At 35.3% G+C, this 27420-nt stretch overlaps 1 protein-coding gene and 1 non-coding gene across 12 annotated transcripts in view; both read left to right on the top strand.

Annotated features, from left to right (window-relative positions):
- The window catches only part of RANBP17 (RAN binding protein 17), a 382268-nt gene that overhangs the window by 105119 nt on the left and 249729 nt on the right, over window positions 1-27420 (top strand). For all 11 annotated transcript variants that reach the window (XR_011562386.1, XM_070774506.1, XM_070774512.1 and 8 more), the window contains one exon: window positions 4303-4438. Coding sequence is in view for 10 of the 11 variants with exons in the window: in XM_070774506.1 (XP_070630607.1) it covers window positions 4303-4438 (136 nt within the window). In the remaining variant the exon portion in view is untranslated. The remainder of the gene's footprint in view (window positions 1-4302; window positions 4439-27420) is intronic.
- Window positions 5739-5811, top strand: TRNAC-GCA (transfer RNA cysteine (anticodon GCA)). The gene has a single exon. It is a non-coding gene; the product is annotated as a tRNA-Cys (tRNA).

Consider the following 27420-nt stretch of genomic DNA (forward strand, 5'->3'; position numbering starts at 1 on the left):
TAGTTTCAATTATTTCTGTCACCCTGCTGTTTTAACGCCTGTCATCATTTACCTAGAGTCATGCTGTAATTTGAAATCGACACTCTGTTTCCTTTCTGGCTTTCAAAAACAAAGATCTGATTATATCTGTGCTTTGCTTAAACTCTGCAATGACTTTCATTGCTATTGGGATTAAAATTAATGTGGCTTGTCAGGCTCTTCATAATCAGGGTCCTACCTGTCTCATTAGCCTTATCTCCTGCCACTAACTGCTTTATAGCCATACTGGACTTTTTTTCAGCTCTTCAATGAGTCATGCCTTTTTTTTCCCCCTGTCTAGATAACTACACACACTTGCCATTTTCTCTCAATGCTCTCTTTGCTCTGTTACATCCAAGAATGTCAGGAGTTCTTGCTAATTTCTTCATAGTGTTTATTATAGCGCTTGTCATTGCTTATTCTAATTATTTGTTTTATTGTCTTTCCCAGCATAGATTATAGATTTCTGGAGGACTGGGAATATATATGTTTTGCTCAGTGTTATTTTCTGAACTCCTAACATATACCTACCATTATAGTAGGCCTTCAAGTGTTTATTGACTGAAAAACTACTTATGTAATTGGATATAAGGAGAATGTAAAAGAGATAAAAGAGTTAATTATCCAAAAATTCATTTCTTTATACTTGTAATGGTGTGCATATACTTGAATCAAAGTTATTTAATGTATTTTGTATTTGTATTCCCTTCATGCTCCAAAGATAATTTAAGATAAAGGTAAAAATAAATGTAGGCCACTAAATTTAAACTGCAAGTGAATATTCAATAACCTAACCTAACCTATATACAATACAAACTCTGGTGTTAAGCGTTTGTTAGAGGTGGCCACAAATCTTTGAAGAGTCCTATGGCAGAGACTACTAGTTGTCTTGTATCTCTTCTTTCCTTCTTCTGCAGTAATAGAATACCTGAAATGTTTTGCTGGGCATTGGCCACCTGAATAAAGACTAGATTTACTATAATTTCTTACATCTGGGTATGGTTAAGTGACTATATTCTGGGCAGTTTAATGTAAGTAAACGTGGTGTGTGTAACATATATGCACATGGGTTTATCTGAAGAATCTATCCTAAACCATGAAGTGACTGGGCGAGTGAAGGCAATTATAACAACAAGATGGAGGGAACCTGCGTCTGGATACACCATGGCTCACCAGCTAGTCCTAGAGCGTTGCCTTGGATTTTTGCTTGAGAGAGAAATCAACATCTGTATTGTTCAAGCAATTGTTATTTTGGATTTCAGTTACTTGCAGCTGAACTTCCTGTATTAATGCAACTATCAAAGCGTATTTGACAAAAGGGTCATGTACCCCCGCTGGGAACTTTTTCCTACTCTCCTGCTTGGGATAGCATTGCCTCTTAAGCAAATGCAAATCACCAGCTTAATATGAGTTGTAAAGGCACCCCAGCAAACTTGTCTTTTGGTTTCATGTCTTCTTCAGATTTTTGGAATGTATGCTATTTAAAGGAAATGAAAGTAAACAAGCAATTGCATAGAATCAGCAAAGAACTAAAGTAGGAAAAGGGAGGTCCTACTCATAAAGAATTTAAAAGCAGGATATGCATTACTTAAAATCACCTGAATCCAGAGATGAGGCTTGGTGTCTGTATTTATTTAACTAAAACTACTTCAGCAGTCTATGCGTTGAACAATACGTAGACTTTAAAAGCTAGCTTTGTTCCTCCTTTCAAATCAAAGAATAAATACTTCTTTAGAAAAACAAACGTGGTTGATAATATGATTTTTAAATTTGATCTTTATTAAGCTTTCCTTCATAAATTTTAATAGCATTAAAGATATTTAGTGAGTGAAGTTACTTTTAAATAAGTAGCTTAATTTAGCTATTTAACTATAAAAATGGTTGCCAAAATATTATTTCATAACACTTTGGCAGTAAATATCAAGATTTATAAAGAAGTTCATTTGCTGTAAACAAGGTATTTTCTTCCTAGAACTCTTTGCTAGTAGGATAAAGGACAGTAGTTGTATTTCAATGAAATATGTTTATATTCAAAATGAGATTATTAAAACTTAACATAGCCTTAATTTTATAGTTTTAGAAAATTAATAATATGAAAAAAATAATTGGGCAAGATGTTTAGTTAGACAGATCAGTGGAATTAAATAAAATATCCAGAAAGTAATACAAATTCACAAATGGACCTAATGTATATAATAAGGGGTAATTCAAAATGGTGGGCAAAAATAGACTATATGAGAAACAAATGAAGTGTTGAAGCAGCTGGGTAGTCATCTGCAAAAAATGTTGAGCCATATCTCACAAGAGATGTTCAAGATTAAGTTCCAGTGTATCATAGCAGTATATATAAAAAGATGAAATATAAAAGCACCTCAGATTTGGGTAAGATGTTGTTCTTATGCAAAATCCATAAGAGTTGTCTGAGCAGTAGGTTTTTCATTTATTAGCTGAAAGGAAACAAGGTGATTGATGGCTAGAGTTTTAGAAGTTTTCTGCATGTAATCTTTTAGTAATTAAAAATTATAATGAATTATTAATAAAAGACACCTTAGTGAAACCCTAAGGAATAAAAGGGATTGAAGGAGGACCACAGATGATGGACACAAGGAGGTCTCCTGTTATGCAGAACATTAGTTGTTATAAGATTAAAAAATAATAAATATTAGAGATACCATTTTTTCAGATTCCAGTAAGTTCTAAAGTTTAGTATCACTCTGAATTATCTATGTGTATAGACACTCTCCTTTACTGGTGACAGGAGTATAAGTGATTTCAATTTCATTGGAAGGCAACTTCATTGGAATAGCTATCAGAATTATAAATTCATATTCTTTAAGCCAATAATTTGACTTTTACTATAAGGTTTATATTGTAACTGTAAATGTGTGGAATGATGTGTTAAAGGTTGTGAATTGCAGTGTTTTTGTAACAGCAAAATATCATAAGCAACTTTAGTGTCCATCAGTAGGGGAATGTTGAAAATAATATGGTTAATGGCAGCACACTCGAGTATTCTTGTCTGGAAAAATCCCATGGACAGAGGAGCCTGGTGGGCTACAATCTATGGGGTCATTAAAGAGTCAGACATGACTTAGTGACTGAGCACACATGGTCATGTAGTGGAATGTTAAACAGCTGTAAAAAGAGAATAAGGAAGTTCTTTATATCTGACATGAAAAATCTATAAGGTAAATGAAGAAAGCTAGGTTTAACAGTATAACAGCATAGTGTGCTTCGTATGTGTGAAGCGTTTGGAGGAGAATCATGAGTCGTATTCGCCTGCACACACATTCACCAAGTCTCTGAACGACACGCGCTGTTGACAGTGCGTGTGTGTATGTCCTTGTGTGCATGCGTGGATGGACGTGGACGGGTTAGGGCTGGGTCCAGTTGCCTTTGTACAATGAGAAATAAAAGTAGGTACTGTTTCCTCCAGAAGTTCTATTTCTGTCTCTTAAAAATTTTATTATGGTATGCTGATTTTGTTAGCACCAGCCGTTTGGCAGCCGTTCTTTGGAAAATTTTAATGAAAATAGATAATAGAAGGATTTTTTTTTTTTTTTTTCGGGGGAAGGGTGGGGGAAAATCCTAGGCTAAGCTTTTTATTCTAGTAAGTTTTTCTTTAGAAATTTTAACTTAGCCTTTAGTTCATTTATGATTTTTGATATAATTGCACACTTATATTAAAAATGTTTGATTTTGTTAAGATCATCTTGTAATTTATTTCAGGTAAAATTTTTATTACTCATTAAGAAAGCGATACAGCTTAATGGATGTGCCTCTTAATTTTTTTTTTTTTGGTACTTTGAACCATGTGAGCTCAAAATATATGGTTTGATGAAAATGTGTTGTAATGAAAAAATACAAAATTACACATTCAATATCACTCTCGTTTACTAAAATGTTTTATAAATATATATTTTTATACATTTTTAAGTTGATATCTATGTTTATATGATATATAATGGTAGGTATTTACCATATAGATGTTATATATTTATATGTATATCACATGTATTTATATATAAAATTTAGTAAATTAATGACTGTTATGTCCATGTAGGTGTCTAGGCATGTATATGTATGTGTTAGGAAAAAAGGATAGAAGGAATTTGACCAGATTGTAGTATCTCTTAGTGTGGGATTTCAGATGATTTTTGAAATATTTTCTTTATAAGCATTTGTATTTTTTCACTTTTTATATTATATAAAATTGTTGATAAATGTTTTAATATTATTTCTCTAAGAACTTTTACTGAAGCCTTTTTTTTCCTTCATGAAAAGAGTTTTTCAGCTTATATCTTTAATGGATACCGGATTGCCTCAGTGTTCTAATGAGAAAATAGAACTTGCAATTCTGTGGTTCTTGGATCAGTTTCGTAAAACATATGTTGGTGATCAACTTCAAAGAACCTCAAAGGTAGGTTTTTACTAGAGATTAAAACTAGTATTATTGAAGAAAAGATGTTCACATGTAACACCTTTAAGCTGAATGATATATTTGAGCAGTTTCTACATAAAAAATTAATTGATCAATTGAAGTCGATTAATTGTTAGTAAAGGCAATGTGAGATTGCTCGCCTTATGCTTAGATTTACCGTTGTCTTTGAAGATTGATTGGCAGTTAGTGAATATTTGTTATGTAGTTAGTCATCAAATAGTTAAGGGTAAAACACTGTACTGAATTTTGCCTTATTGTGTTGTATTTCAAGGTTTAAAACATAAATTTACTCTTTTAGTAGTTCTGAGAGGTATTTGTTTTGATATTTATTTATGTGATTTCTAGCATATTTTCCACTCATTCCTCAGCATTTGTACATGATAAATGATGAGGACAAGAAGAGTAAGAAAACAAGTCTTTGAGAGGCCACAATTAACCCACCTTAGTGAAGGGAACACTTGTACTCTGCTAGTTGAAAGTTTTAGCTTGATATTTGGATAAATTGATCTTAAGGCAGTAAGGTGTTATTGAAGGCGTTTATGTGAACCTAACCAGATATTTAGTAGTACTGTGACACTTGAGTAAGATTCATGAGGTTTTTTTTTTTTTCTTCCCCACATCCTTCTCTGTAGCAAGTCCTAAGAATATTCTTACCTGTAACCTTTGTATTTGTAGTTTGTATTAGTAATGTAGAGGGATTAAGTTCTAGAAAAAGCTTTTTATATTGGACTGAGCTTTTTTGTTCTTGGAAAATTTAGCTAAACCTTCAGTTCATTTATGGTTTTCTCTTAATAGTGGTTGTATAATAGTTTGAAAAGTATTTGATTTTGTTAAGATCATCCTTTAGTTTATTTCAGGTAAAGTTTTCTTCGTTTTTCAAAAAAGTGATGTAGCTTGATACTTTCTTTGTCAAATATACTGTGATATTTTATTGCTGTTTCAGGATTTTTTTTTGTTCAGGATTAATATTAATAAAATTTTCTTAGAATTAAGCTAATACTGAATGAGACCACTAGGGAGAAAAAGGAGTAGCTAGATATAACTGTTTCAGGTTGACAATAAGACAAAGGAGAATCAGACAAAAATTACATGGTATGAAATTTATACACATGGAATTATGATAAATTGTCAGGTTTTAAATGTACCCAGAGAGTTTGTATTTTGCTTTTGCAGAAGTGAATACACTGGAAATATTACTTATCCAATATCTATTTGGTCTGGGTTTTAAATCAAAACAGTGTAATATAGAGTGGAAAAGCCTTCTAATAATTGTGGGGCTTCCCTGGTGGCTCAGACGGTAAAGCGTCTGCCTGCAATGCAGGAGACCTGGGTTCGATCCCTGGGTCAGGGAAGATCCCCTGGAGAAGGAAATGGCAACCCACTCCAGTACTCTTGTCTGGAAAATTCCATGGATGAAGGAGCCTGGTAGGCTACAGTCCATGGGATGGCAAAGAGTCAGACACGACTAAGCAACTTCACTGGTTCACTGGATTCTGTAGGGCATACACAGATTTCATGTGACTGTAGCTTTATGGGTTAAAGGCATACAGGAATTCTCAGGACCTCCAGACCAAGGTCCTGTGACCAAGGTCAGTGTCAAAACAAATAATCTGAAAGTTTCCTGGATTCCTGTACCTCCCTGGGCTGTTAACTTTGTGGCCACTGCTGTACAGTCAGGAAGTCCAGGGCAGAGAGGAGAGACTCTCTGTAGTCCTGGATGTCTTGTGACCCAGCCAGTGTTTAGGTGGGCACAGTCTTAATTGTTCTGCAGTGTTTGCTGCTACTGTGGCAGGATTGACCTTAGCAAGACATGAAAAGTGGGAGATGGTTGTGTTGATATACAGTTGATTGATTTTCCCAAAGAAATGGGAGATCTAGATTTTTATGTAGAACCATTTTATCTCTTAACAGCTTTACTGGTTTATAATTGGAATAAACTGCACTTATTTAAACTGTGGGGCATCCTAGGTAATTCAGTAGTAAAGAATCTGCCTGCCAAGCAGGGGACACTGGTTCAGTCCCTGAGTCAAATAGATCCCTTGGAGAAGAAAATGGCAACCCACCTCAGTGCTCCTTCCTGGAGAATCATGGACAGAGGAGCCTGCTGGGCTACAGTCCATGGGGTCGCGTAAGAGTCAGGCACAACTTAGCGACTGAATAACTGTCTTCTAAAATGCTGTCTACCTGCTTTTCTATTTTGAGGAAAACTGACTTTGAACTCATAAGTTTCTACTTTGCTCTTACTTCCTATGTTTGTTCTGTTTCCTAATCTTACTGGTTTTATTTTCTAAATATCTCTCAGCTCCACTCCTTTCTCAAGCCCCTTATTTTTTATCCTTGTTATTACTGCTTGTCATTTCTCACTAGATTTCAGAAGTCTTTTGGTTTTATTCTGTGTTTCCTTTTTGCCTCCTTCCAGTCCATTTTCTATACTGCCACCAGAGTAATCTTTTCTTTGGTAGAAAGACAGAGAGAATAGTGTAATGAGTCTTCCAGTTTTGTCAAATATGAATGCTTTGTCACATTTGCTTCAGATCTATATATTTCAAAATTAAACATTAAAAACATATTGGTCTGATTCTGTTCTTCTTACTTCTTGCTCAGAAATAACCACTACCCTAAACTTAGTGTTACTTTCATGCATGATTTTGTTCTTTCCCATATTTCTATATATTTGTTAATAAAACATAGTATTATTAACTTTATGGAAAATTGTTAGGTAATAACTTGCCTTTTTTGATCAACATTGTTTTTGAAATTTATCTATGATGATATATACAGTTTTAATTATTTTAATTAATAATTAAGTATAGTACTGTGATATATTACTGTAATAATTAAATATAGTACTGTAATATATTACTATGCCATTATATATTCATTTTTTCTGTTATTATATGTTGGGTGTTTCCAGTTTTAATGTTTACCAAAAAACTGCAGTATGTACTCTTAATACCTGTTCCCTCATGCATATGTGTAAGTTTCTCAAAGGTAAAAATACTAGGGGTGGAATTGCTAGGTTGTGGAATGCTCATTATCTTCAGCTTTACAAGATAATGTCAAGTCGTCCTCCTAAGTGTCGTAACAGTTTATTCTTCCTCCCCCAGCAGAGTAGGTATATGTTGCTCTATATTGTCATAATACTTGCTCTTGTCAGTCTTTAAATTTTGCCAGTCATTACAAAATATATTTCTTCATGTGCCATTTCTCTGCTTAAAATGAATGATTTTCCATTATTTACAAAATAAATTTCTTCTATGGTCAAACTTCACTTACCTTTGCAACTTTTTTTTTTGATAATACATTCTCTTCTATGCATGGTGTATGTGTGCTGCTGAATATTTTCCACCCGTATATTTTAATTATCCAAAGAATATTAATAACTGAATGCAGAGTTCCAGAGAATAGCAAGGAGAGATAAGGCCTTTTTAAATGAACAATGCAAAGAAGTAGAGGAAAATAATAAAATGGGAAAGAAAAAAGATCTCTTCAAGAAAACTGGAGATATCAAGGGAACATTTCATGCAAGGATGGACACAATAAGGGACAGAAATGGTAAAGACCTAACAGAAACAGAAGAAATTAAGAAGATATGGCAAGAATACACAGAACTATAGAAACGAGGTCTTAATGACTGGTGTAGTCACTCAACTAGAGCAGACATTTCTAGAGTGTGAAGTCAAGAGGACCTTAGGAGGCATTACTGCAAACAAAGCTAGTTGAGGTGATGGAATTCCATTTGAGCTATTTATTTAAAGTCCTAAAAGGTGATGCTGTTAAAGAGCCGTACTCGATAAGTCAGCAAATTTGGAAAACTCATCAGTGGCCACAGGGCTGGAAAAGGTCAGTTTTCATTCTAATGCCAAAGAAGAACAGTGCCAAAGAATGTTCAAACTACCATACATTTGTGCTCATTTCGCATGCTAGGAAGATTATGCTCAAAATCTTTCAAGCTAGGTTTCAGCAGTACATGAACTGAGAACTTCACACGTACAAACTGGTTTTAGAATAGATAGAGGAACCAAAGATCAAATTGCCAAAATCCATCGGATCATAGAAGAAGTGAAGTGAAGTGAAGTGAAGTCGCTCAGTCATGTCCGCCTCTTTGCGACCCCATGGACTGTAGCCTACCAGGCTTTTCTGTCCATGGGATTCTCCAGGCAAGAGTGGTTGCAAGGCAATTCAAAAAAACACCCACTTCTGCTTCATTGACTACGTTAAAGCCTTTGACTGTGTGGATCACAACAAACTGTGGAAAATCCTTAAAAGAGATGGGAATGCCAGACCTCCTTACCTGCCTCCTGAGAAATCTGTATGCAATCAAGATTCATCAGTTAAAACCAGATGTGGAACAGCGGACTGTTTCCAAATTGGGAAAAGAAGTGACAAGGCTATATACTGTCACTCTGCTTATTTAACTTATATGCACAGTACATTATGCAAAATGCTGGGCTGGATGAAGCACAAGCTGGAATCAAGATTGCCAGGAGAAATACCAACATCCTCAGATGTGCAGATGATACCACTCCAATGGCAGATAGTGAAGAGTAACTAGAGAGCCTCTTGATAAGGGTGAATGAGAGAATGAAAAAACTGGCTTAAAACTCAACATTCAGAAAACTATGATCATGGCATCTGGTCCCATCACTTCCTGGCAAATAGAGGGGAGAAGAAGTGGAAGCAGTGACAGATTTTATTTTCTTGGGCTCCAGAATCACTGTGGATAGTGATTGTATCCATGAAAGTAAGAGACGCTCCTTGGAAGAAAAGCCATGACAAACCTAGACAGCGTTTTAAAAAGCAAAGACATCACTTTGCTGACAAGGGTCCATATAGTCAAAGCTATTGTTTTTCAGGCAGTCTTGTATGGATTGAGAGTTGGACCATAAAGAAGGCTAAGTGCCAAAGAATTGATGCTTTCAAACTGTGGTGCTGGAGAAGACTCTTGAGAGCCCCGTAGACAGCAAGGAGATCAAAGCCGTCAATCCTAAAGGAAATGAACCTTGAATATCCATTGGAGGGACTGATGGTGAGGCTGAAGCTCCAATAGTTTGGCCACGTGATGCAAAGAGCCGACTCATTGGAAAAGCCCTGATGCTGGGAAAGATTGAGGGCAGGAAGAGAAGGGGACGACAGAGGATGAGACGGTTGTATGGTATCACTGATTCAATACATATGAGTTTAAGCAAACTCCATGAGATAGTGAAGGCAGGGAAGGCTGGCATGCTGTAGTTCATGAGGTTGCAGAGAGTCAGACATGACTTAGTGACTGAACAACAGTTTATTCAAGCCATCCCTATCCAAAACATCAATTTTACTTTTGTTGGTTACAAAATTGCACCAAAAGTTGAATTCAGAATGTTAGTTAAAATGTGGTCATTTAATCTTGGAATGTATTTTCCTTTAAAAATAGATCTACAAAGAATTATTATTTAACCAATGACACTGATAAGCTCTATTTTTGATAGAAAAGTCCTGAATTCTGGCCTCCTAAACTAAGACACCAGAAATTGAGGAGGGAGCAAGTTCCCTTTCCCTCTTTGGATTTAAATTTTCAAATTGGCAAGTTAGTCTTAAGAGTTTTTCTCTCCCTTTTGTTACTCCCAGTTTTGACATCCTATACAGTCAGTCACCACCAGAGGGATATTCTTCTCTAAAATGATCTGTACCTCTCTTTTCTCCGTCACCACACTACATGCAGCAACACACATGCACACAGGAACACACAAGCACACACCTCACAAATTTGCTTTTTCCCCAGATATTTGGCATCTGCTAGGTGTCAAGAGGGAAGAATCTCAATTAATTGTATGGGTGAATTATCCTTGAAAGGATTTGCCATTTCTAAAGAAGATATTTATTAGTGCTGAAGAATTTCTAGTAGTATAACAAAGTGAAGTAAGTGAAAAATCAGGCTGTTTGAGGTAGTTACTTAGACTGAGGCATTAAATGGTCTGGAATACACTTTCTTGTTATCTCTACCTCCATCTCCCTTTTTTGGCTTCATCCTCCTGAATTAGCGGTTTACTAAAATTCAAATTGCTTTTTAGGAAGGTTCTTAGGGCATTGTTATGAAGCTAAAGGGAATGAGGGCAGCATAGTAATTTATAAATAGGTGACCATACTTCGGGTTTGCCTAGGATTGTCCCAGTTCACACTTGTGTGCGTGCTAAGTTGCTTTAGTTGTGTCTGACTCTTTGCAACCCTATGGAGTGTGGCCTGCCAGGCTCCTCTGTCCGTGGAATTCTCCAGGCAAGAATACTGGAGTGCGTTGCCATGCCTTTCTCGAGGGGATCTTCCCGACCCAGGGATCGAACCCCTCTCTTATGTCTCACTGCATTGGCAAGCAGATTCTTTACCACTGTCGCCGTCTGAGAAATGCTCACACTTGTTGCACTCGCATAACTGATAGTGTCCCTGTTTGGATAAGTTATGTGATCACTTTTATTTATAAGTCATATGTTCATAGATAAGATATTGTACTAATTCATAAGTGGGAAATAACTTCATTAAGGCCAGGCAAGTGATCCTCTTCTTTTGATCCTCTCACTCTCCATACCTGAGTAAAAGCCTTTTTTATAATCATTGTGATATATAAGCACATTGCCTCCTTGTAATTCTATGGAATAATTTGGAATTTGCACTAAGACAGTAAGTACCTATTGATGTATTTTCAAGTTATCTAAAATAGAAATAAGAACATTTCAACTTTCAGGTATTATCTTTCTTTTTGGATTTTGAAATTATTTTTCGTAATTGCTCTACCTGTTATCAAGCTTTTTTCCTGTTGAGTACCACATGAAGCAGCAGATGGCATTCTCTCTCTACAATTGTTAGATCCTTCTGTGTAGAATGTTACTAACAGCTAAGGGTAAATTGAGTAGGAAAGCACTTGAATAATGAAACAGAAAAACATATCGTAATAGTAAGTTAAGTTGACTGCTGTAAGTGTAATCCAGTGTTGAAATAATGTACTTGCTGCTTTTCCAGGTAACTTGGATATATTTTTCAGTTTTTTGTAAAAGTGTTTGTGTTTATATTTAACAACACAATTTTAAGGAAAGGTATTTAAGAAATCACAGAAAACTGTTTTGTATATAGGATTTTCACTTTGGTGAAAAATAAGAAGCAGCTTTAAAACATTTAGATAGTAGGCATTTAACATTAAAAAGTATTCTCTAGTGTATCAGATATATCATCATGCTGGTTATAGGGGAGAGAAAGTACCTTCAAAAGTTAAGATTGTCTTTTGAAGTTTGAATGTTAGAGAATAATGATCACTGACTTAAGGGACTCTTTTTTTCTGTTAAGTGTTTTAAAAGACTTAAAAAAAAGTTTTTGAACTTTAATTTTGAGCTACTTTCACGTTTCCTGTATAAACATATCATAATTTGTCCTTGTGATAGAGTGTTATTAGAGCTAGCTACACTTTCCTTCTTGGATAATGGTTAGTACTTACAGTCATAGTTAGTGCTTATACCACTGGACTGTTTTACTACTCACGGGTTTGTTCTTTCAATTGTCATATACGTCTAATACGTGCATATCAATTCAGATGGACACTTTAAAAAAATATGGTTTCTCTACATCCATTTCTACTTAATTCAACTTACATGATAATATTTTTTAACTATTGAAAAACACGTCCTGTGTCTCTGCTTAACAGAAAGTTGAGCAAAGTAGCCTAAGGCCTACTTAATTTTTTTTAATGTTTTTGCTTTGTAAATGGGTTTGCCAAGCTATACTTGGCACTCTACTCCCTAAGTGCATTTAAGTGTTGATTCAAGAGCGTTAAGTACCAGACAAGGAAGTTTGCAGCACAAAAATCTGAAGTTAAAATCTTAGCAGCTGTTAATAATTGAAATTATGATGTAATTTGGAGAAGTATAGGATTTAAGTTGGAAAAATAATGGGCTTGGTTTATTATTTTTAAACTGACTCCTGTGTGTTATTTTAAGGCTTCCCGGGTGGTGCTAGTGGTAAAGAACCCACTGCCAGTGCAGGAGATTTAAGAGACGCGGGTTCAGCCCCTGGGTCAGGAAGATCCCCTGGAAGAGGAAATGGCAACCCACTCCAGTATTCTTGCCTGGAGAATCCATGGACAGAGGTGCCTGGCGGGCTACAGTCCATAGGGTTGCAAAGGGTCAGACATGACTGAAGCAACTTAGCACGCCATGTAATATTTATCATACCTGATCAAATATACCATTATTTGACATATGTAATCATGTAATTCTTTATACATACATTCCATAAATCCTTATTGTCTTCTATGTGCTGTATATTATGCAACATCCTGTAATACAAAGACAATGATTATTTGTAAAAACTTATTAAAAGTATGTAGTTATACACAGAGTATCTTAAATCTTTATTTTTTCCATTTATTTTAAATGGTTATAAATTCTGAAGCATTTATAGAATTTAACATTTGTGGACAAAATGCACAAAGTTAGATTCCATGTGCATTTGGATTATGAATTAGATTATTTTGGCTTGTTCGCCTCATTAATTTTTACAAGTAAGGCAAAAGATAATACTTTCTTTTGGTGTTGATTTTTCTGCCTCAGATACATTTATCCTCTCATCTTTTGATGTTTGAAATTCTTCTAGTGATTCTAAGAAATTGTTGTGATAAAAATAACATGAAATATGTGGATGTGATTAAGATGTATCTTTGAAGAGTTTTCAGCACTAAAGAACACTCGGTTTAAAAATGTTTTAGTTTTTAAATTTTACAACTCAAAAATTTCTCTTCTCCCCACATTGGTCTGTAGTTTTTCTAAGTAGGCGTTAGGTCTTGTGGAAATCATACATGAGATGATCTTTTCCTACAAATCAAAAGGTGAGGTGTGCCAGTCTACTGCATTTATATTAGAAATGCATTGACCTGGGATAATATTGCTAAAATTGGTTATGTTCTTTATTATTTAGTGTCAAAGTAGTTATCAATGGGAATCTCCTCTTCATTCCAGAAAGTATCTTCTTTTCTTCTGTTGATAATTGCTTCAGGTAGCTTGCTTAAATGGAGAAGGCAATGGCAACCCACTCCAGTACTCTTGCCTGGAGAATCCCAGGGACGGGGGAGCCTGGTGGGCTGCTGTCTATGAGATCGCACAGAGTCGGACACGACTGAAGTGGCTTAGCAGCAGCAGCAGCAGCTTGCTTAAAGGGAATCCGAATGAGAGGGGATCCATCCTACTCCTGATGCATAAATTCTGAAGCTGTGTAATATTTGTAAATCATCCATCCCACATCTTTGTTTCTTTTACCTTCAAGGAATGTTTGAAAGTGAAAGTGAAGTCGCTCAGTCGTGTCTGACTCTTTGCGACCCGTGGACTGTAGCCCACCAAGCTCCTCCGTCCATGGGATTCTCCAGGCAAGAATACTGGAGTGGGTTGCCATTTCCTTCTCCAGGGGATCTTCCCGACCCAGGGATCGAACCTAGGTCTCCCACATTGCAGGCAGACGCTTTAACCTCTGTACCACCAGGGAAGCCCTTAAATACAAGAATATAGTCTCTCAGAAAACCTCCTATAGAGACACAGAACTTCAGATCCAAGGAATGCTTAGCACGTTTTATATGATGACTTGATAACTGGAACGATAAAAAAAAGTCATCTTAGCTACAAGTTTGTAAATAAATATGGTTTAAAATATTTCCAAAAGAGTCTTAGGCTTTAAGATGGTGATTCTATATTGTCAGATGTTTTCTACAAATTTAAATGAGGAATACTGTGAATTATTTTTGATCATTTATTTAATAATTTTTTAAAAGTTCTTTATAGTAACTACTTAGTCATTTATTTAATGACATGTTATGCTTTTTTGGTAGCATAAATCTGAGAAAGTATTTTGAAGACATGTTAGTATTTGAAGAATACATATTTTTAGCCTGAGAATGAGCCTAATATTAAGTGGTTAAGCCTTTTAATAATATATTCACATGTGGTTTATATTTTTCTTCCTCAAATATATTGTTTCTGCTAATTTATGTTCTTATATGATAAACAGGATGGGAAATTTACAAGGAAGGCTTATTAAAAAACATACATGAATGATAAGCCAGAATTTCAGGCTGTTTATTAATTTATACATGTATAGTGTGATTAAAATAATGTAAAACAATAAAAAATAAATATTAGAAAAGATAGAAGAAATATAATAAAAATGGCTGTCTATTAATATTTAAATAACAGGAAAAAATTTTTTTTAATAGTTTCAGATTTTTCCTACTGGTTGTATTATATATATTTGGGAAATCTTGTAAAGTTCAGTTGAACATGCTTAAATATGCTTGTCTATGTCTGAATGACACTGTCTTTTTTCAAATGATAGTTTTAGGCAGCAATTTAATGCAGAGCATTATAGGCAGTTTATAGGATGAATTTATTTAAATGTCTTGTCAAAAATTATTCTCTCTATATATTCTAAGTCATATAAATTTAGTTTCTACTATATATAGATGGATGGAGTGTGCATTTACTAGATTCCTACTAATTTTAGAGAATATGTGTGCTTATATTCCTGCTTAATTCTGTCAAACTAGCTACCTCCAAGTTATGTAATGTTAAGCCTTTTACTACTGTGTGGCAGTAAAACAGATAAATAGAAACATCAGAAGCATGGATTATAAAAGTTAATGTTTATATTTCATCTGGTACATTTATTTTTTCTTTCTGTGGAAAGGCCAAAAAAAATTTTTTTAGCTTAAACAAAGGATAAATGAGCATTCTGAATAAGGCTCCTTTACTGTCCTCATGATTAATGATCACTGAACACTTTTGAAAGATTAGCATTTTTCAGAGCTGCTAAAAAAATATACTGTTTTATTTAATTACAAGAAAGTAAAGGCTCTTCACACTGACAGGTGGTGGAAATTAGCAGGCAGTTTTGAAATTGTGCTGTGCACAAGAAATTAGATCTCATTTTAATTCTGCTTTTCTCAACTAGCAAATGAGGTTAATGCCATACATATTCAGCTGATATGGATGAAGAAATTGATATAAAGTAGATCAACATAGCTACAGGGCTAGATTAATTTATAGGTAAAGAGGCAGTGATAAATGAAAGTAATGTAGTAGTGGTCACTAAACTCCTCTGCCATGAGGGATTCAATAGCGTTAGTTGCTCATTAAAGGCATTGTCGGGGTGCATCAAATAGAAATTTGAAAAGGAATAGCCAACTAACCCCTAATTATCAAAATACAGAAAATACTAATTATACCTTAATTAGCTTTTCTTTTAATGTACTGAAATTTGTTACTTTTTGTGTGGCACAAATGGATAGTTATATCAACAATAAATAGGTTGTTTTAATAACTTTCTTTTACCGCTGGGAAAACTACACTCCAATTTTTAATATGCAATAATGCTTCTCTCTAGCCTGTAGGAGATGAAAATTATTAAGTAGCTTTATTTTTTTGAAGATTTTACAGCAGCTTTGGGAAGAATTATTTCACTATGCATCAATTACTTTTAATTGAACTGAATATTTTTCACATTGTACCAAATGCCTCTCATTTCAGTTTAGCAGCTAGAGTTTAAGAAAGCATCATAATGAGAACTATATACGTCCTCTGTCACATGTTGTAATAAGATAAAGATGATTATTTATTTTGAATTTTTAAAAAGCAACTCAATTCGAAATTATAAGGTAGTCAGTCACCTTATTTATTTCTGGTAGTCAGTGTTAGAGAAATAGAGCTAAATGTATTTTAGAAACTTGACTTACGATTTGTTTTCTTACCCAAAATAAGGTAGCTATCAAACAATCCAGTCGAGAATGGATTTTTCTATTTAGAATAAAGATGCAGTGTTGTAGTGGGAAGCAGCTTAGAATTTTAGTCAAATAGACCTTGAGCCTGATCTGTGCCCCTCCTACTACCTTGAAAAACACATTAACTTTTCTACCTATCAGTTTTCTCACCTAATCATGAGGATGAAGTAAGATACGTGAGAAGAATTTGGATAGAATTTAATACAGTGCAGATACTTGAAAGAAAAAATGTCTATTGTAATATATAAGAAGATAGGACTAAATTTTTAAAGAGCTATCTCTATAAATCTATGTAATGGGAAAATGCTCCTTGAAAGAATTAAATGTAATCAAGTCTTTAGAATATATAATTTCTGATCTTTTTTTGGAATTCTACTGATTTATCACAGATTGATTTTGTGTGTGTGGAGGATTTGGAAATAGTTTGGCTTTGGGGCACATTGTTACAGTCATTATAATATTGGCAGATAATCTAAGTTCATGGTTTTTTCTAATGCTGGGCAGAACTGGGAACTAAAACCAAGCGGTCTGATTCTGAAACCCTCTAGAAGAAGACAAAAGTGTGACTTGTGGCCTAAATCAAATCTATAATTTGTTCAAAAATCTCTATTTTCTATCTTCTTGCTTTTGTTCTTGTGTTGGATTTGTGTTTCCTCCTCCCTCTTTTCTTTTCCTCTTTTTGGGTCATAGTCATTCAGTACACTGACCATTAAGTAGGTCTGTGATGCTAAACTCCAATTTTGTTTTTATTGTAAGTAAAATGAAAAAATATTCATTGGTCTTTTGGGTAACGAATTATATCAATATGTTATGCCAATATCAATTATTTGTCTCTTTTGTTAAAAAAAATCAGATAATTCAAATAGGAATAAAAGAATGGATCACCGGAAAAGAACAAGAAGAGCATTTTACAGTTGATTAAGATATGGATTCTAGTGCTACCTTAAAACCTAAGAACTGTCAGCCTATATTTTAGAATTATGAATGGTCACTAAATGACTATATGTGAAAGTAAGTTGTAAACTGTGAAGCATTGTATATATCACCATATTGCATGAAAAATGACAGTACTACCTTTCACTTGCTCAGTTGTGTCTGACTGTTTGCAACCCCATGGATTGGAGTCCAGCAGGTTCCTTTTCGCCTGCTTACCTGCTTTCAAACTAACCAAAAAAAAAAAAAAAATTCAAGTGTGATTGTGATGAGGAGGAAAATAGATGGCTTTGTTTTCATGCAGGGTTTAAGAGAGTGAGAAAGAATGTCAGAAGGAAAGAAAGGAGGTAAGATTTTTATGTTCATCAGGAGAGGAAAGAATTTTAGAGGTTAAAAATAGGGAATTAAGCAGTGGTCTCAAACTGAGACCCCAAATCAAGAGCAATAGTCTACCTGAAAACCTGTTGGAAATGCAAATTTGGGGGCCTTTCTGTGCCTGACCTACTGAATGTGGCGCTCTGGGGGTGGACTCCAGCAATCTTTGTTGTCAAAGGCTCTTCGGGTGATTCTGATGTTCACTGAAGTTTGAGAACCACTCGAACTTCTTTGCTTGAAGATAGATGCTAATTTTTCTATCTTCATAAGGACCTAGATTGTGACTCATCCCCATCCCAGCCCCTTTCATCCTAAATATGTACTCTTTTCTTGCTTTTATTTTAACCCAAGCTCTAAAGAAGGGTAAGGGGAAAATGGCCGCTAGTCCATTATCTGTTACACATTGTGCTAAAATAATCTAGGGGAGTGTGTAAGTCAATAGGACCTACTTTCTCCTCTCCTAAGAACTAAAATGTATACTTTGTTATACAAAGTACTTATGTAATAAACTATGAGTATTCCTAATCTTATTCCTATTTTCAGCATTTCTTTTAATATTATAATTAGTGCTAAAATGAACATTTTTCTTAAAGGATATATTTTTAAAGATAAAGTTATTTTTAAATAAAATTTTTCTTAATATACTTATTTTTTTAAAAGAAGAAAACTACAATCTGAATTAATGGCTTGGACATAGTTCTTTCAAGTGTTGTGACTCTTCCCTCTTCTTGGCATTTTATATGTATTATATTGTTGGTGATCTACAGGCTCATTAATTTTAAGAAATGTTCTTCAGATACTGTAGCAAGATTAGATCAGAAGTCACAGTCTTTTCTGCTTCTAGAATCACGTAGTTTGGATTTAATTCCCAGTCCTGTCTCATAATATTCTTGTGATTTTTGTTGAATACATAAAATTTAAGTCATTCTTTCTTCATCTAGAAAATGATAGTAGTACTTATGTCTTAGTAAAGTTTTGAGATTAAATGAAAGTGCGTGGTGCCTAACACATAGTGCCCAGTGAATAGTAAACAGTAACTGCTGTGACGATGCTGCTGATGACACTTGTAACAACAGGATGACTCTCATTTTCTGCTTCAATTGAGACAGTACATAGTTTTTTTAGAGTTACAAAATGTTAAGAGTCTGAAAGAGACTACAGATAAAATTTAAAGGAGTACTTTCTAAGATGTTTTCTGCAGATCACAAGGCTCTTGGTAATAGACCTTAACAAGTTAATAGCACTTCAAAGGATTTTTGCCGTATAAATTTAGAAATTTGGAAAAACCCATGTACTATATATTTCTCTCTTGGAAATTTATAATGCATGTTAGCATATTAAAAGTTTTATGAAGGCCTTGTCTTAAATAATCCTCAGCATTTATCAGAGTTACTAAACCATAGAACCCTTTTCTACGGAGAATACTTAGTTAGGTTTTACAAAATACAATCTGGGAAATGCTTTCTAGATCATTTACAAAGAAGCATCTCCTCAACCCCATTTCATAGGAATTGGTGACTTACCTAAGGTCACACAGCTATAGATTGAGTTTGGAATCCAGAGCTATTTCTAGTCATTTTCACTTGTTTTTCTAACCAGATTCTGATGTGGAAAGGAACATATTTTGAGTAGAAGATTGGAGATGATTCTATTATGTAGGGTGGCAAGGCAAGAGGAATGAGACTTAATTCTATTTGTCTCTGATTTTAAGGGAATTCAGGATAGTTGTTAAAATATAGATTATCATACTCCTGGGCATTTTGATTTATAGGTATGAGGTAGGTTATCATTGCTAGGTCATGTATTAATAGATTTAGGATTTCCAGACATGAAAATTTACAGATTTGTAAGAATCTTCCGATTCTAAGTGTTATCTTTCTATATTGGCAGAAAGACGATTAAAAATAGACCAGATTCTATGACAAGAAAGGCACATAAACCTCATTTCATGTCCCCCTTACATCTTTTTTTTTTTTATCATCAGGAAAAAGATTGTAATTTTATTTTTTTAAATTTTATTTTATTTTTAAACTTTACATAATTGTATTAGTTTTGCCAAATATCAAAATGAATCCGCCGCAGGTATACGTGTGGAACACATGTGTACCCCTTACATCTTAACATTGTGTCCGTTTGAGAAGAATGTTACTGGTTTATTTGTTCTTTTCCTTTAAATACTCTCTGGTAGTCATTACTCTAAGGACTTACAGAAATTGAGGAAACAATTTGAAATGCTGGGAGAATTCTGTGTACAAGGTGTTCATCTAAATAATGTTTAAAAGAGTCAAAGATTAATTAAATAAGTTATGATATGGCATTTGATGAAATTATTGGGCAGACAATGGAATTATTTAGGCTGACAGTAAAAAGTTTTTGTAGACTGTTGTATTCCCTCTTTCTAGGCATAGCTGCTGCATATCATTCCATACTTTTTTCTTTTCTGAAAAATTTTATTGACATGGTATGATGCTTTAGATAAAATGTTACATTTTTTAAAAGACAACAAATTATAAATATTTAAAAAATTCATCCAGAAGTATAGAAAAAGATATAAGAATGTTAATGAACCTTGCTTATCTCTGGGTCTATCTTATATTTTCAATTACCTTCCAAAGCCCCTCAAGTAATTTTTTAAAACTTATGGGTAAAGGATAATCTTTTATGTATTACCATATGTGAAATAGATGACCAGTCCCTGTTTGATGCATGAAACAGGGCATTCAGAGCCAGTGCCCTGGGACAACCCAGAGGGATGGAATGGGGAGGGCGGTGGAAGAGGGGTTTGGGATGGGGGCACACATGTACACCCATGGCTGATTCATGTCAATCTATGGCCAAAACCACCACAATATTGTAAAGTAATTAGCCTCCAATTAAAATAAATAAAATTTTAAAAAAGGATAATATTTCTATCTCAAATGGCTGAAAATCTAAAATTCAGAAAGATAGGATGCTTGAAGGATCCTCTTTCTTATTCTTACTGAATTTAAATGTTCAGTTCAGTTCAGTTGCTCAGTCGTGTCCGACTCTTTGTGACCTCATGAATTACAGCATGCAAGACCCCCCTGTCCATCACCAACTCCCAGAGTTCACTCAAACTCATGTCCATTGAGTCGGTGATGCCATCCAGCCATCTCATCCTCTGTTGTCCCCTTTTCCTCCTGCCCCCAATCCTTCCCAGCATCAGGGTCTTTTCCAATGAGTCAACTCTTCGCATGAGGTGGCCAAAGTACTGGAGTTTCTGATTAGTTGAAGCTATTTTCTCCTATAAAGCAAGGCAATGAATGAAAGAATATCACTGGCAGTTGTGATGACAATGAAAGAAAGATAAGTGGAAAAATTGTTTATGGAAATGTGAATTGATGGAATGATTGTAATAATACCTGAACTTGACTTCGGAAAGAGAAACAGTTTTTCTGTTTCTTCAAAAAAAGAAAAGAATGTTTCATGACATTGGTTATTTTGAACATTTGAAATCAGGAACTTATTCCATTGATGCTCTTCTAAACAGCTTTCAACCACTGTACTAAGTGAATATGAAGAAAAATTTCTAGAGGATTTTGATGTCATGATTATAACATGTCAAAGGTTTTCACAAATAGAAAGTGGTAAAACAGAATTCAGACCTAGGTTGGTCTAACTTCAGATTACTTTTTCTATAAAAGCATCATGTTTAGGAGCCTAATTCCCACCTAGACATACTGTCTGATTGTGGAACTAAAAGATGTATCTCAAATTACTTTGTCTTTATTACTACTTTTCTGATTGGAAAGTGAGAATTTATCTTTTGCTAGCTTTACTAAACGGAGTAAGATTTCTCTGTGTTCCTATTTGGAATGCAATGGTTTGTTAAAAAAAAAAAAATACTGAAAAGTGAATTGCTAAGCATAAGAAAAAAGATTTCATTTGAGTCCAGAAAGCTTTATGATGGCTGCAAATACTCAATGTGATGTTTCTGGAAAGGTGATTCCTCAGACGCTGGTGTACATAAGAATCCTGTTGCAGGAGTTTGTTAAATGTAGATTCCTCTGCCTTTTATAGATTGTGATACAGCAGACTTGGGGCAGAATCCAGAAATCTCTATTTTAATAAGTACTCCTGCTAATCTTGATGTTGGTGATCCTGAACTACACTTTAAACAACTCTCATCGAAAAGTTCTACCTCCTGGTCCATATACTGGATATAATATCAAAGAGTGAGGAATGACTCTTCACACACAAGTATTTCTAGCTTGCTTGATTACTTCTCACAGACATGTTTCTGCCGTGCGTGATTTTTTTAAGTGTTTTTTTAAATTAATTTTATTCATTTATTTTTGGCTGTGCTGGGTCTTCATTGCTGCATGTAGTCTTTCTTTAGTCATGGCGAATGGGGGCTACTCCCTGGGAGTGCGAAGGCTTCTCGTTGAGGTGGCTTCTTGTTAGGGAGCACAGGCTCTAAGGCACACGGGCTCAGTAGCTGTGGTGCTCAGGTCCAGTAGTTGTGGCATGGGGCTTAGATGCCCTGTGGCATGTAGAGTCCTCTCTGACCAGGAATCAAACCCTGCAGGGGTCGTCTCCTGCACCAGCAGGCATATTCTTTACCACTGGACCTCTAGAGAAGTCCTACTTTGTTTGATTTAGATTGCCAATTTGTCTGTTTGGCTAAGTTAATTCCGCTTATCATTTCCTCGTTCCTCATTTACTTTGGAGAATTTTATTGCTCTGTGGCATATATTTTTGAATATAGAATTTTGAACATTGTTGTCAGGTTGGAGAAATTGCCATTTCAAACAATTAGGAACTCTCAGACCATTTTGGGATGGAGCCCATGTATAAACCATGAGCTTTTTGCCTTTTTATGTTAGGCATATCTTTGTAAAATTACCAAAATGATTATGATTGGTCTTTACATTGTCATGGTATTTAAATGTTGTATGTGTGTTCACATAATGTAAAAAGTGTGTATTCACATAAAAATAGCATCAGTACTAAAAGTAGTACAGGCATTTGATAGCATTATTAATTTAGTGTTAAGCCCTTCTCGTTCAACAGTTTAATAGTCTTGTTGAGGTCCTTGAGGCATTTTAACCGCTACTAATTAAAAATGGACCTACTGACTGGTCTGTTTTATTGTGCTTTTACTTGTGTCTTGGATGTCTATCCAGATGCTTTTGCTGATGGGAAATTAAATCATCTATTACAGTTTTAATGAAAAAATAGTGTCAGAGGGGCACAGGTATTTGGGTTGTGGTTTTTAATTTGAATAAAATATTTTTTATTTAGGATTGGACATGCCAGGCTTTTTTTTTAATTTATCATTTGTATTTTTTCAAATATAGAAATATTTATGAACCTTGATAGAATATAATATTTTAAAATACTTCACTTTCATATTTCTATTTTATATTTATATACTTGTAACAGCACTGAGAAAGACTAGAGATCTCTTCAAGAAAATTAGAGATACCAAGGGAACATTTCATGCAAAGATGGGCTTGATAAAGGACAGAAATGGTATGGACCTAACAGAAGCAGAAGATATTAAGAATACACAGAAGAACTGTACAAAAAAGATCTTCACGACCCAGATAATCATGATGACGTGATCACTGACCTAGAGCCAGACATCCTGGAATGTGAAGTCAAGTGGGCCTTAGAAAGCATCACTACGAACAAAGCTAGTGGAGGTGATGGAATTCCAGTTGAGCTATTTCAAATCCTGAAAGATGATGCTGTGAAAGTGCTGCCCTCAATATGCCAGCACATTTGGAAAACTCAGCAGTGGCCACAGGACTGGAAAAGGTCAGTTTTCATTCTGATCCCAAAGAAAGGCAATGCCAAAGAATGCTCAAACTACTGCACAATTGCACTCATCTCACATGCTAGTAAAGTAATGCTCAAAGTTCTCCAAGCCAGACTTCAGCAATACGTGAACCGTGAACTTCCTGATGTTCAAGCTGGTTTTAGAAAAGGCAGAGGAACCAGATATCAAATTGCCAACATCCGCTGGATCATGGAAAAAGCAAGAGAGTTCCAGAAAAACATCTATTTCTGCTTTATTGACTATGCCAAAGCTTTTGACTGTGTGGATCACAATAAACTGTGGAAAATTCTGAAAGAGATGGGAATACCAGACCACCTGACCTGCCTCTTGAGAAATCTGTACGGCAGGTCAGGAAGCAACAGTTAGAACTGGACATGGCACAACAGACTGGTTCCAAATAGGAAAAGGAGTACGTCAAGGCTGTATATTGTCACCCTGCTTATTTAACTTACATGCAGAGTATATCATGAGAAATGCTGGGCTGGAAGAAGCACAAGCTGGAATCAAGACTGCCGGGAGAAATATCAATAACCTCAGATATGCAGATGACACCACCCTTAATGCAGAAAGTGAAGAGGAACTAAAAAGCCTCCTGATGAAAGTGAAAGAGGAGAGTGAAAAAGCTGGCTTAAAGCTCAACATTCAGAAAACGAAGATCATGGCATCCGGTCCCATCACTTCATGGGAAATATATGGGGAAACTGGAAACAGTGTCAGACTTTATTTTTGGGGGGCTCCAAAATCACTGCAGATGGTGACTGCAGCCATGAAATTAAAAGACGCTTACTCCTTGGAAAGAAAGTTACAACCAACCTAGATAGCATATTCAAAAGCAGAGACATTACTTTGCCAACAAAGGTCCATCTAGTCAAGGCTATGGCTTTTTCGGTGGTCATGTATGGATGTGAGAGTTGGACTGTGAAGAAAGCTGAGCACCGAAGAATTGATGCTTTTGAACTGTGGTGTTGGAGAAGACTCTTGAGAGTCCCTTGGACTGCAAGGAGATCCAACCAGTCATTCTGAAGGAGATAAGCCCTGGGATTTCTTTGGAAGGAATGATACTAAAGCTGAAACTCCAGTATTTTGGCCACCTCATGCGAAGAGTTGACTCATTGGAAAAGACTGTGATGCTGGGAGGGATTGGGGGCAGGAGGAAAAGGGGACAACAGAGGATGAGATGGCTGGATGGTATCACTGACTCGATGGACGTGAGTCTGAGTGAACTCCAGGAGTTGGTGATGGACAGGGAGGCCTGGTGTGCTGTGATTCATGGGGTCACAAAGAGTCGGACACGACTGAGCAACTGAACTGAACAGCACTGTAAAGTTTAGAACTGAAAAGGTTCTTGATAAATCATCTGAAGCATCATCTTGAAGCAGTTAATTTTTTTTAACCCTATTTTCATAGTGAGGACCTGTGAGAGTAAATGACTTACCCAAGTTCTCATAACTAGCATAGCGATGCATTTTCATGACTTTAACTTATGTCATTGTTCACCGTAATTAAGTTTTTAAATACACTTCTATAATTGTAAATAAAATGGTAGTATTTGTTGTAGGTTTACTTTTTACCATTTGATAATATTTTTCAATAAAAAAATAAGCAATTACAAAAATAAATAGCCTATTTTTTTCAGTTGAATAAGCCGGCTTTATTTTATACTGCTAGTAAAGGCACATTACGTTCAGGCATTGCAATTATCACTGAAATGCACATCCATTAACCGAAACATTAGGCTGAGTATATAATTACTGTCTAGAGCCAATATCTCTGAAGCTGCATCTACACAATGCTATTAAGCTATAAGCAATATTTGTAAACTAATATTTAAATGATTCAGAATTGATACCATCTTTTGTAAACATAAAAATGAATACCATATATATTCAGCTTGATTGGTTTCTTGTGTGTTTAGGAAAATATGGGTATTGTTAAAGATGATTGAAATATGTGACTTTAGATAGGTGAATTTTAATATAATTATAGTAACCTGAAAATAGTCTTTTTCCCAGGGTTTTTTTTTTTGTAGTAAATATACATAACATAAAATTACTATTTTAACCATTTTAAGTGTACAGTGATATTAAATACATTCATATTATTGTGCAAACATCACAACAGACTATCTCCAGATCTTTTCTCAGCTTGCAGAACTGAAATTCTGTACCCATTAAACTAACTTTTCATTATCCTGTACCCCTACCCCTGGCAACAACTTTTCCACTTTCTGTCCATGTGATTTTAGCTGTTCTAATTATTCAAATAAGTGGAGTCATACAGCATTTTTTTTGGGGGGGTGGGTAACTGGCTTATTTTTACTTCTTGTTCTTCAGTTGCTAAGTCATGTCTGATTCTTTATGACCCCATGGACTGCAGCACACCAGGCTTCTCTGTCCTTCACTATCTCCTGAAGTTTGCTCACATTCATGTCCTTTGATTCAGTGATGCCATCCAACCATCTCATCCTCTGTATTTTTACTTAATGTCCTCAGTGTTCATCAATGTTACAGCATGTGTCAGAATTTCCTTAGTTTTTAAGGCTGAATAATATGGCTGCTGCTGCTGCTGCTAAGTCGCTTCAGTCGTGTCCAACTCTGTGCGACCCCATGTACTGCAGCCTACCAGGCTTCTCCATCCATGGGATTCTCCAGGCAAGAACACTGGAGTGGGTTGCCATTTCCTTCTCCAGAATACTATGGCATTTGAGTATTATTATGTATCATATTTTCCTTATGTATTCATCTATCAATGGACACTTGGATTGGCTCCACATTTCAGCTGTTTTGAAGATTGCTGCTATGCACATGGGTATACGAATGCTTCTTCTAGACCTGCTTCAGTTCTGTTGAGTGTATACTCAGAAGTGCAATGGCTGGGTCAGATGATAATTCTACTTTAATTTTTCGAGGAACTGCCCTTCTTTTTTCCACAGGGACTCTACCGTTTTATATGAGATAGGATGCATTCAGGGTGGTATGGCCATAGACTGACAGCCATCTCACAGTCCTGGTACCAGTGCACAAGGGTTTCAGTTTCTCCATATCTTTGCCAACATTAGTTATTTTTTTTTAATTGAAGTCTTTGATTCATATGAAATTAAAAAATTTATATAGTGTATTCATAGTAAAACTGAAATGTCTATATAATCAAGCTTTTTAACTCAGAAGTGCTTTGGGAGCTTATCATTGCAAAATTGCTTTTAAATTTGAATATTTATGTTTACTGTTGAAATCTGCCTGGAGTTGTATCTACAATAATAAGTACCACTTTTCTTTACTGTTAACACATTTATTAATAGAAAGGTGTTTTGACAGCTGTTACATATAGATGCTTCACAATTTCCTACAATGTACCTTTACAATTGTATAATTAGTATGTTTCAATATAACATAATTTATTTGGCCCTACTAAGTTCTCATGTCAATCTCATGTCATGTCATACAGTGTGGAAGACGGAGTTGAGAGACTTGCTGTCTAGTTTTGTTTCTACCATTAATGCCATATTTTGTGGTAAAAAATAGTTTTAGAATGTGATTAACTTGGTTTCTGTTCCTGTCTTAATCATTTAGGAGGTCTGTGGCCTTTAAGCAATTTACTAACTTCTTTGGATACCAGTTTTCCTAAATAAAACTCTGGAAAGCATTCTGCAGGGTTGTTTTGAAGGTTAGAGATAAAGAATAGAGGTTCACACAGAATTTGTTGTTTAAGTTGCTAAGTCATGTCCGACTCTTTTGTGACCCCATGGACTGTAGCCTGCCAGGCTCTTCTGTCTTCATGAGATTTCCCAATCAATTGGAGTGGGTTGCCATTTCTTTCTCCAGGGGAATCTTCCCAACCCAGGGATCAAACCTGCATCTCCTGCATTGACAGGTGGATTCTTTACCACTGAGCCATCAGGGGTGTTCCCTGTTGCTGCTGCTGCTGCTGCTAAGTCGCTTCAGTCGTGTCCGACTCTATGCGACCCCATAGACGGCAGCCCACCAGGCTCCTCTGTCCCTGGAATTCTCCAGGCAAGAATACTGGAGTGGGTTGCCATTTCCTTCTCCAGTGCATGAAAGTGAAAAGTGA

Source organism: Bos indicus, chromosome 20 (assembly GCF_029378745.1).
Source record: "Bos indicus isolate NIAB-ARS_2022 breed Sahiwal x Tharparkar chromosome 20, NIAB-ARS_B.indTharparkar_mat_pri_1.0, whole genome shotgun sequence".
In the NCBI taxonomy this organism is placed as follows: domain Eukaryota; kingdom Metazoa; phylum Chordata; class Mammalia; order Artiodactyla; family Bovidae; genus Bos; species Bos indicus.